General features: G+C 38.2%; 1 protein-coding gene across 14 annotated transcripts in view; it reads left to right on the forward strand.

Moving 5' to 3' along the window:
- Wdr27 (WD repeat domain 27) overlaps positions 1-10,850 on the forward strand; it is a 111,230-nt gene extending 100,380 nt beyond the window's left edge. For all 14 annotated transcript variants that reach the window (XM_076926553.1, XM_076926558.1, XM_076926561.1 and 11 more), the window contains one exon: positions 10,597-10,850. In XM_076926553.1, the coding sequence (XP_076782668.1) occupies positions 10,597-10,647 (51 nt within the window). In that variant the 3' untranslated portion in view covers positions 10,648-10,850. The remainder of the gene's footprint in view (positions 1-10,596) is intronic.
- The last annotated feature ends 1,041 nt before the right edge of the window (positions 10,851-11,891 follow it).

The raw sequence follows: 11,891 nt of genomic DNA on the forward strand, positions 1-11,891 counted from the left end.
TTCAATAATAAATTTTAAGTTATCGATGGCTGCAATTCTTCAAAAGATACAGACTGACTGAATGGGCTACATCTATCTGCTGTCTATAAGAAACATGTCTTTATTTTCCAAGATAGGTACTACCTTAGAGTAAGTAAAAGGATGGACAAAATTACTCTAGTCATATGGGAGCAAAAGTAAGTAGGTGTCACTGTTCTAATATCTGACAAAATAAACTTCAAACCAAAACTAAGCACAAGACACAAGGTGGGATACTTAAGTCTAATTAAGGGAACAGTTAACTAAGAAGATATTACTATCTCAAACATACTTGCACCGAACTCTTGGAAGGCAATTTCATAAAAAAAAAAAACTCTACTACTGGAATTTAAGACACAGATTAACAATGTATTAGTAGTATGCTATTTTGTTGTCTCACTTCCTTCAATAGACAGGCCTTCTAGATACAAATAAACAGAAATATCAGAATTCATTGATACCATACATCAAATGGGCTTGATAGTTATCTACTAAATATTCCAGCCAAACAACAAAGAATACACGTTATACTCATCACCACATGGAAACTTTTAAAATAGACCACAGACTGGGATAAAACCCAAATCTTTAAAAATTCAAAAAGATTGAAATAAATCCTTTTTGTCCTGATCTGATCACAATGCAATAAAACATAAAATTGACAGCAAACAAATCTCTAGTAATTACAATACTCATGGAGATCAATCAACTCATTACTCAATGAGGAACGTGTCAGAAAAGAAATAAATAAAAAGAAATTCTGGAACTAAATGAAAACAAAAACATAGCACAACAAAAACTTGTGGGACACATAGAAAGTAGTCCTACGAGGGAAGTGTCTAACTCTAAATCAGTCCACAGATAAATTACTTAATGATGCAACTTTAAAAGTTGTAAAAAAAATAGGAACAAACCAGGTCCAAACCCAGTCAATGGCAAGAAATAGTAGAATTCAGAGCTGACATCAATGAAATAGAAACAAAGAAAACACAAAGAACTAGTAAGTCTAAAGATAGCTAGCTCTTTGAGGAGATAGACAAGGCTGGCAGACTCTTTGTCCAACTATCCAAATGAAAGAAAACTCAGTTAGTAGACTCAGAAGTAGACAAGGAAACTTTACAATAGACACTAAAGGAATTCAGAATATTATAGGTATATATGTTAAGGTAATATGTTAAAAAACATGTACTCCATTAAACTGGAAAACAAACAAAAATAATGGATGAATTTCTCGATTGAACCAAACCACCAAAATTAAACCAAGAATAAATTTAAAAGCCCTAATAGACACATCAAAATGACATTGAAGTAATAATAATACAAAGTGTTATAGATTTTAAAAAGGGGGTGGGGCTAGGTTCAGAGGATTTACAGCAGAATTCTACCAGGCATTCAAAGATTACAGCCAGCCATTCTTATAATTCTTTTAAAAGACAGAAACAGAAGGAGCACTACCTAACTCCTTCTACAAAGCCAGCATCACTCTAACATCCAAACTAGATAAAGACACAGCAACAAAAAGAACTATAGAACAATATTTCTGATAAAGATTCATGAAGAAATTCTCAAGAATATATATGGACACTATATAGATGTACATCAAAAAGATTATACACTATGAGCAAGCTGGCTATATATTTGAATGTAGGAGCGATTCAACAAATGCAAGTCAATAAATGTTAATGTATTACATAGAAGGGCTTAAGGATAAGAACCACACGATCATCTCAATAGACACAGAGAAAACCTTTGACAAAATCCAACATGTCTTTATGGTAAAAGTTCAGGATAGAGTAGGGGTAGAGGGAACATAGCTCAACATAATAAAAGCTATATATGAGAACCCACAGCTATCATAATCCTCAATGGAACAAAGCTTAAAGCAATCCCATCACAGGAGTAAGACATGGATATCCAGAATCCCACTTCTATTCAGTGTTGTGCTCAAGCACTACCTGGGGAAATAAGACGAGGAAAAGATTGAAAGGATACAAATAGGGAAAGAAGTCAAACTATCCCTATTTGCTGATGACATGATACTATATATTAGGGATCCTAAAGATTCTACCAGAAAAGTTCTACAAACAATAAACAAATTCAGCAATGTGGCAAGATACAGAATCAACTTGTACAAATAAATGGCCTGTTAATACATCAACCACAAATGTACAGAGAAAGAAATTATGGATATAATCTTATTCACAATCGCCTCAAAGAAAAGAAAATGTCTTTTTTATTGGATATTTTATTTACATTTCAGATGCCCTCTCCTTTCCACATTTCCCCTCCCTAGAAAACCCCTATCCCATGTTCCCTTTCCCTTTTTGCTTTTATACAATTTTTAAAAAATATTAATCAAAGGCTTTATAAGTTTGGTAATGCTCAATCAGAAGTGTAACCCAATACCCAACCTAGATATATCAACTATCTTTGACTGGTGGAGACATGTGAACATCTGCCTCCATGTCCCCCCCTCTCTTTCTCTCTCTCATCACCTAGCTTCTCCTCTCCTCCTCCTCTCCTTACTCCTTCTCTTCCTCTCAGCACTCCTCCCACCTTAGCTCCTCCTACATATCACCCTTCCTGTTAAAATAAAAGTTTGAAAAGAAAATGTCTTAGGAATGAAAGAAGTGAAGGACCTCCACAATGAAAACCTCTAAAGAAAGAGATAAAGAAAAAAAAAAAACTAAGAAATCAAAAAATATCTCATGCTCATGGATTGGTAGAATTACATTGTGGAAATGATCATTTTAATAAAAGCTATTTATAGATTCAATGCAATCCCAATCAAAATTCCCATCTCATTTACAGAATTAGAAAACGGTAATCCAAAATCCAAATGGAACCACAATAGACCAATAGCCAAAAGTATCCTGAACATAAAGAACAATGTAGAAATGAGGACAAGTCCAGGTCTGTGGATATATTATAGAGCCACATTAAGAAAACAAATGGCATTGGCACCAAGCAGATAATACACATCAGACAATAGTAATAAAAATTAAAACCCAAACATGAGTTTATGTGATGTCAACATAAAGGATGTCAAACAAGGATGCTCCCTAAACCCATAAGCTGGAGAAAGGAGCATCTTCCACAAATGGTGCTGGGAAAACTGGATGTCCACACGCAGAAGAATGAAATTTACTCCCCACTTCACTGATAACTTGGTCAGCCATGTTCATTGCTGCCCAATTCTCAATAGCTAGGAAACAGAAACAACCTAAGTGCTCTTCAAATGATTATTAATGATAATGCAGTGCATATACACTATGGAATACTAGTCAGCTGTGAAGAAAAATGAAGTAACTAACTTTTCAGATAAATGGCTGCAACTAAAACATATTGAGTGAGGTGACTCAGACCCAGAAATACAAATGTCACATATTTTCTCTCATCTGAGGATTGTTGGGAGCCGACTTCTAGCAGAAATCGGCTATCAACTTTGCAGCCATCTCGAGCCATAAACCCTGATAAGAGACTTGTTTTTCAACAGCCTACAACAGCTGAAGCACACGCTGATAAACATCTTGTTTATCCCACATAGCTTGTTTTGCTGTTTAGTGACCCCAGCTGCATGGTAAAGTGTCTTCAGCTGTGTTCCCCTGCTTGTGCTTATAAATACCCAGGATTTCCTTGCAATAGGAGGAGACAATAAGAGAGAGACAATAAATGAGAAATGAGACTTGGTCACACACTCTGGCTTGTCTCCATTCTTCGAGTCTCTTCCCCTTCTTCCCCCACTCTCTCTCTTGCTAGACCCCGACCCGCAGACCGGAGCAGCAGAGCAGTCCGGGACATTTTGGGCCCCAAGCGTAGGCCAGGGTGGTCCTCAACAAGGATCCTAGCCCCAAATCTTCAGATGTGTGTACATACCCTGGAATAACTGCAGAAATCAGTAAAGTTAAAAGGGGCCATTTCTGGGGATATGGTAAAGGAGAAGCAATAGAGCGCAGAAGAAAAGGTAAAAAATGATCTGATCAGTGACATGGGAATGAGAGGCTCTAATTAGGAAAGGGCAGAGATACAAAATAGATATAAGAACACACGGGAAAAAGCCATGAGGAATCACACTACTATTTATCTAAGAAATGTGAACCTTAAACTTTATGATATGTGTCTGTGTGTGTGTGTGTGAAGGGGTCTGTGTCTGTGTCTCTCTGTCTATGTCTCTCTGTGTGTCTCTGTATCTGTCTCTGTCTCTGTCTCTCTCTCTCTCTCTCTGTGTGTGTGTGTGTGTGTGTGTGTGTGTGTATGTTCTTAATGTGAAAGTTTCTCATCTTAGATGACAGTGATCTCTCCAATACCCAAAAAACATCTAACAAGAACCCCAATGTAAGGCACTGGAAGCCATCTTTTGAGTTTTGGGTCAGGGTTGTTCAACGGACTCTCAAAATAATTTTTTATTTATTTTTTATTGGATATTTTATTTACATTTCAGATGCCATCCCCTTTCCCCTCCCTAGAAAACCCCTATCCATGCCCCCTTTCCTTTTTGCTTTTATACATCTTTTAAAATGTTAATCAAAAGCTTTATAAGTTTCATAATGCTCAATCAGAAGTGTAACCCAATACCCAACCTAGATATATCAACTATCTTTGACTGGTGGAGACACGTGAACATCTGCCTCCATGTCCTCCCCCCCTTTCTTTCTCTCTCTCAGCTTCTCCTCTCCTTGCTCCTTCTCTTCCTCTCAATACTCCTCCCACCTTAGCTCCTCCTACATATCACCCCTCCTGTTACAATAAAACTTTTCTCTCAAAATACAATTAGAGCATAATTATACCAATTTGTACCAGTGAGGTACAAGATAGTCCTAATACCCAGTCCATCATTTTGTTGACTAACCAGAACCTCTGTCATCTCTCCTAACTAAAACACTTAGTTTTGAACCTGGCTTTTTTCTTGGCTTTAGAATGAATGTCAGCTGAAAACCATCCACTCAAATCTTCTCTCTCAAAGTAAATAGCAAGGATTGGTTATGAGACTATAAGTTTTCAACCCATCAGAAGTCCAGAATGACTGAGTTAACTGAAATTATGGGAAGCACAAAGCATAGCTTCTAAAACATAGCCAATTTATAGATACCGCTGAACACCTGGACAGTCCCTATGCTACAAAACGTTGGAGCATCAAATCTTCAGCCTTCTGGCCCAGGATCATATGACAGATCTTAGTGATGCAGAATTATTAAGGGATGATTACTCTGTCTAGGCAGATATAATCACAGACTCTCAAAATATTATAGACTATTATTGTTGCCCATGGTTTCTCTCAGAAGTCAAGGCAAGTCTGCATTGCTAAAGACACCATGCATTTCAGACACAGGGCACAGAGGCTGCTAGCCCGAAAATGACCTGAAAGCCTCTTCCCTAAGGACTACCTTTTCTGTTAACAGAAGGTGTCATGTAAGCTTTTGATGGAAGGAAGCAACCAAAAGTTCTTCCTGATGCCTGTGAACTACCACAACAACCAGTATAGCAAGCTAACCCAAAGGGTGTAGTAGTGGTACACATAACTTGGTGGTAACCAAAAGTTCATTTGGTCTTAAGACTGACTTAACAAGTGGGAAATTTTCTCTGGTCCTGGAAACCTAGCCAAAGCTGGCTAGTTAAGTCATGAATTATGGAGGAGAATATACAACCAAAACTTTACTAAACCAGCATGATCCCTACCTACATTCTAAATACTCACCCTTATACCAACAGATATGTGTAGTCCTCACCCCTCATCAAGGAGGTTTGTCTTTGCTGTAGATAGAGACCATCACCGAAACCACAACCAATCAAAACTCAGTGTTGTAGAACCCAGTCCCAACAGATAGGTCCACAGTACTACTTCTGTTCCTAAGGTTCAGAGATCATTTCAGGAGATACGGCAAAACAATTGCTAAGACCCAGAGGATCAGGGAGTTTGCTGTGAGACTGTGTCTCCTAGGAATGTGAGAAGCTATACCCATCAAGTTTCACCAACATGACTACTTAAACATGAGATGAAGAACAGTAGACATGCCACAGTGGACAGGAGAAAGCTCAGGAGGCTTCAACCTTACAAAAAGAACTACAGGCAACTAAGAAATGCTGAGAGTGGGAGAAATGGTCCTCCCCAGGGAAGAGCACACTGATTGGTCATCCAATACCAAATAGTCAGCCCCGAAAACATACATACAGATAACACTGTATAGTGGGTTATATTTAGGAATGTGTGTGTATATATGTATGTATATATATATATATGTATATACACATATATATACACATACATATATACACATATATGTATATATATACATATATACATTCACATATATGTGCATATACACATGTGTGTAACAATAAAAAGTGAAGCTATGAATTTGAAAGAATGCAAGGAAGTATATGTGGGAGAGTTTGGTTAGGGGGAAGATGTGATTATATTACATCAAAAATTAAAATTTCTTTAAAAAATTGAATTAATTCACTGGTAAAACTATCAGGACTAGATTTTTTCTTAATAAAAAAATATGTTTTTAGAGACATGGTCTTACTATGTATCCTAGATTAGCCTTGAACCTGTGATCCTCCTGTTCCAGATTCCAGTGTGTTAGAATTAGAAATGTGTACTCCTACACAGATCCATTACATGTTTTAGTCATGATTCACTCTTACTAGCTACAGGCACCTTGAGATTTGTGTATGTGTGTGTGTTGTAATATATGTATATGTATGTATTGTGGTTTAATGTGTGAACATGTGTATTTTGTTGTATGTGTGTGTGTGGTGTAATATGTGACTATGTATATGTTTGTGTGTGTGTGTGTATGGCATGTGAATGACTGTGGTGTGTGTGGTGTGAATGCATGCATGTGGTCTCTTTGTGTAGTGTATGGTGTGTGGATGTGTATTTGGTATGTATGTGTGGCATGTGTGATATATATGGTATGCATTGGTATGTGAATGTGTGTGATATGTCTTTATTATGAGTTGATGGTATGTATATATGTGTGTGCATGTAATATGTGTGTGGTATATGACTATATATGTGGTATATATGTGTGTTATATATTTGTGAGTGTGGGAAGTCTTGATGTGTGTGTATGTGTATGTTTTGTGTGGTATGTGTATATGTGTGTGTGGTATGTATGTGTGTGGTATGTATGTGTTTGTGTGCTGTGTATGTATGTGTGTGTGTTGTGTATATGCAGTATGTATTTATTTGTGTGACTGTATATGCACTTATGTGGGAAACTATTCAATCTGATTATATAAAATTGTTCATAATACTTTTTATGATGGTTTTTTCTGTATTATCAGTGGGAATGGCACCCAGTTTTAAATGAAGTAATTTTAATATTCTCTGTTTTTCTTAGTTCATTTAGCCAGACTTGTCAATTCTGTTGATCTTTTCAAAAAATCAATTTCTGGTTTCATTGATTTTTCCTATTTTTTAATGTTAACTATTTTTACTTAAAATGTCATGTTGTACACTGTATATATTTCTATGCAATCTTTGTCAAATTTTAATAGGTAAAAGTAAATTAGTTTATATATATATATATATATATATATATATATATATATATATATATAAATTATCTTAAAGAACAGAATAATCTTAATGTTCCAGTGAGAATTTTATATGTATATAATATATTTTGATCATATTCATCTCCCATTGTTCTCTTATGTCCTCTGTGTGAGTGGGTATGCATGCATCTGTGTGCATGCGATTTTGTGTGTATATGTGTATGTGTTTGTCTGTCTGTCTGTCTGTCCCAAAATTTAAGTTATTATATGATCATGGATGAGTGATTGTTTACGGGATCATGATCAGCTTTCAGTGGCTGCATCACTGAAAAAAAAGTTCCCCCCTTCTCTCCAGACCATTAACTTCCAGTCTTGTTTGCATGTTCATACGTATTTTTAATATTTATTTCCTTTCTTCTGACAGCTCTGAGAGTTGTTCTTCCTAAGAGACTTGTTTCTAGTTCTTTAAGTTGTAAAGTTAAGTTGTTGATTTTAAATATAAACATTTATAACTTGTTTTTAGACCTTCTCCTTTGCTCACTTTTTGCATGCTAGATTTTCATTTTTAGTCATATCTCAAAGACAGTTTCTGTGATCTATTGGTTTTGCAAGGGTTTGCATAGCATGCATGAACCCTGGGTTCAGTTTCAGTGCTGTATAACCCAGTACTCTGTACATGCCTGTAAACCCTACACTTGTGAGGTAGAAGCAGGAAAATCAGAAGTTCAAGGTCATCCTCTGCCCTAGTTTAAGGGTACTTGAGATCTTGACTCAAAAAAAAAAAAGAATTTAATTTTTACAATTGTTAGGGTCTATCTTCATTTAATGTGGACAGAGTGGGTACTTTGTATCATACCTGTCTTGTTCAATATACTGAAATGTAATTTAACAAATGGTCTATTCTAGAGCCCTCCTCCTAGGTAGTTGAGAAGAATGCACATCTTCTTGTTTGGTATGTTCTGTTTTCTGTATCTTGTTGGTTTACCACATTTGCTTAAGCCCTTTGTACATTTACCTTCTGTCAGTGGAGATAAGAGAAGACAGAAGAGTATTAAAACTGCTGTTATTGTAAAAAATATTTCTCTTAAGCCTTTCTATTTCTCTATAATATATTTATTTGGGTGGTCTCTGTGATATATATGACTTTTTGTATCATTGTGTCCTGTGCTATTAAAATGTCAATCAATATACAATACCCTTTTCTCTTAACCTTTTAAATTTAAAGTCTCTTTTTTTCTGAGTCATCTCCACTCACTTTTGGTTGTTATTTGCGTGGAATATAATCTTTCTAGTTCAATATATTTGTGGTTTTGTATCTAAAATGAGTTTCTTGTAGACAGCATATAGGTGGATCATTTTTCCAATCTCTACAATTTTTGTTGAGTTCAATATACTTGCATTTAAAATAATTATAGATAAGGAGGAAGCTGATTCCTGTACTTTCTCCACATGGGTTTAGCTCCTCCTCCTTGCATCATGTTCTTACATTGTCTTTAGTCAGTTCTTACAGTAAAATGGTTCAAAGTACTTCATTTTTCTTTTGTGTATATGTCATAGATGCTGTCTTTGTATAGAGATTCCATTTAGCCTATTATAGCTGAAATATTTGAATTTTATCTATACTAGAATAACTTCAGTAACACACAGAACTATGCCTTTTCTATCTACACATTTGTTCCTGCTGTTTTTCAGCTTGATCTCTCATTCTACCTTTACCTGATTTCCTGAGGTCAATCTCAGGTTGCCAAGCTTGGGCAAAGAATGCCTCTAAGACAAACATCTACTGACCTTCTTTCAGTTATTAAAATTAAAAATTATAATCTTATTTATATAGTATGCTAATCAAAATATAAGTCAAAATAATAACTTTAAAATGCACTTGCTTCTTAAATAAATGTATCAAAATGTAGAGTTATAAATCCAAATTACAATATTAATTTTTTGACATAAACAATTATTTTACTAATGTATTTGTCTCTTAAAAATAGTTACTGAGGGCCTGAAGTAATGGCACAGTGGTTAAGAATTCTGATTGCTTTTCAGAGGACCTGGACTCAATTCCCAGCACCTACGTAATGGCTCTCAACCATGTGTAACTTCAGTCCAGGCAATCTGATGCCCTCCTCTGGCCTCCACGGCACTGCATCTGCATGGCACATAGATACACATGGAGGCAAAACACCCATACACATAAAATAAGTTACAGAGTTCTATTACAGTAAAGTTCATCTCATAGCTACTCATATCTCTGCCTTTATTGAGAGCTTTATCCTCATGTATCTTTGAGTTCATGTTTAAAGTCCTTTTACTCTAGTTGTAGAGCCCCCTCCAGCCCTTCTTATGGGACACTTGGGTCTAGTGTCATGAACTTCCTTGGCCTTTACTTACGTGGGAAGTGTCAATCATGACTCAAGTGTATTTACTCCACACAGGATACTTGGTTGGCAGACACCTTTTCTCTCATTCTCTTTAGTCTGTCAATTGCCTTAGTCTGGTGATGAGCTGCCTTTTTTCTGCTGTCTCTATGGTTCAGCCTGGTTTGGCTCTGAATTACTAACTACATCATGGATGCGTGGGAAGCTCCTTTAGTTCATCTTGGGAGCTTGTTGAACACAGGTGTTTATTTTCATCTCATTTATATATAAAATAAAACCCTTCTTTAAATATTCTCTCTGCTTCTTTTCTTTGTTTCCCTGAGACTCCTGCAGGCACATGTTGGTCTGCTTGACAATGTCCCGTGAGTTCTTTACTCTCTAACCTCTCTTTTGGAAATAAGATCTTGTCTTCCTGGTTGCCCTTAAACTCAGAATGCTCCTAAGGTCAAAGTATCGCAGATACTAAAGCATCAGTAGAACATAGGTTGGATTATTGGTGTGAAGGTATTATTACACTGTGTGTGTTGGACTGATGGAGTATAGGTATCACTGTTGCAGCAGACTTTACTAATTTAATAGATTTTGCTCTTTGACCTGAACATTTCAAATAATGTATAAACTTTGTAGCTACTTCTCATTGGTTACTCAATAAATGAAAAATGGCTTAATTAATACAGTACTCTACTTTTTATTACAGCTTGTCACAGCCACCTTAGATGGGAAACTTCAGCTATTTGTGGCTGAGTGATGGCCAACCTGTTGGTAAGAATACAAGAAGAAAGGAGAGAAAGAACCCATGGCTTAGCTATTGAAGTGGATGGGCAGTTTCCATTGGAGGCCCTTGCTGGATTCCTCTTCTGTAGGACTGACCCCCATCTGAGAGTCCCTCCTCTTAAGAAAACCCTCATAGAAACAGTGGAAATAATATCCTTCAATAAAGATGAGCCAGTACCTCTTTCATGACTGTACCTTGAGGGGAGGTAGAGATGAAGAGAAAAGAAAGGGTGGGGCATGAAGCAGCACTGGATGCTATAGTAGCTAGTTCACCTTATTCTGCACTCTGTAGCCTTTTGCTTAATTCCCACCACCATGGCAGCTGTACTTGAGGATTCAAGGTGCCAAGGGTGCCATGGCCCTGTGCTGCCATGGCCCTGTGCTGTCATGGCCCTGTGCTGTCATGGCCCTGTGCTGTCATGGCCCTGTGCTGTCATGGCCCTGTGCTGTCATGGCCCTGTGCTGTCATGGCCCTATGCTGCCATGGTCCTATGTTGTCATGGCCCTGTGCTGTCATGGCCCTGTGCTGTCATGGCCCTGTGCTGTCATGGCCCTATGCTGCCATGGCCCTATGCTGCCATGGTCCTATGTTGTCATGGCCCTGTGCTGTCATGGCCCTGTGCTGTCATGGCCCTGTGCTGTCATGGCCCTGTGCTGTCATGGCCCTGTGCTGTCATGGCCCTGTGCTGCCATGGCCCTGTGCTGTCATGGCCCTGTGCTGTCATGGCCCTGTGCTGCCATGGCCCTGTGCTGCCATGGCCCTGTGCTGCCATGGCCCTGTGCTGTCATGGCCCTGTGCTGCCATGGCCCTGTGCTGCCATGGCCCTGTGCTGCCATGGCCCTGTGCTGCCATGGCCCTATGTTATCATGGCCCTGTGCTGTCATGGCCCTGTGCTGTCATGGCCCTGTGCTGTCATGGCCCTGTGCTGTCATGGCCCTGTGCTGTCATGGCCTTGTGCTGTCATGGCCCTGTGCTGTCATGGCCCTGTGCTGTCATGGCCCTGTGCTGTCATGGCCCTGTGCTGTCATGGCCCTGTGCTGTCATGGCCCTGTGCTGTCATGGCCTTGTGCTGTCATGGCCCTGTGCTGTCATGGCCCTGTGCTGTCATGGCCCTGTGCTGTCATGGCCTTGTGCTGTCATGGCCCTGTGCTGTCATGGCCCTGTGCTGTCATGGCCTTGTGCTGTCATGGCCTTGTGCTGTCATGGCCCTGTGCTGT

Source organism: Arvicanthis niloticus, chromosome 28 (genome assembly GCF_011762505.2).
Source record: "Arvicanthis niloticus isolate mArvNil1 chromosome 28, mArvNil1.pat.X, whole genome shotgun sequence".
Taxonomy (NCBI): domain Eukaryota; kingdom Metazoa; phylum Chordata; class Mammalia; order Rodentia; family Muridae; genus Arvicanthis; species Arvicanthis niloticus.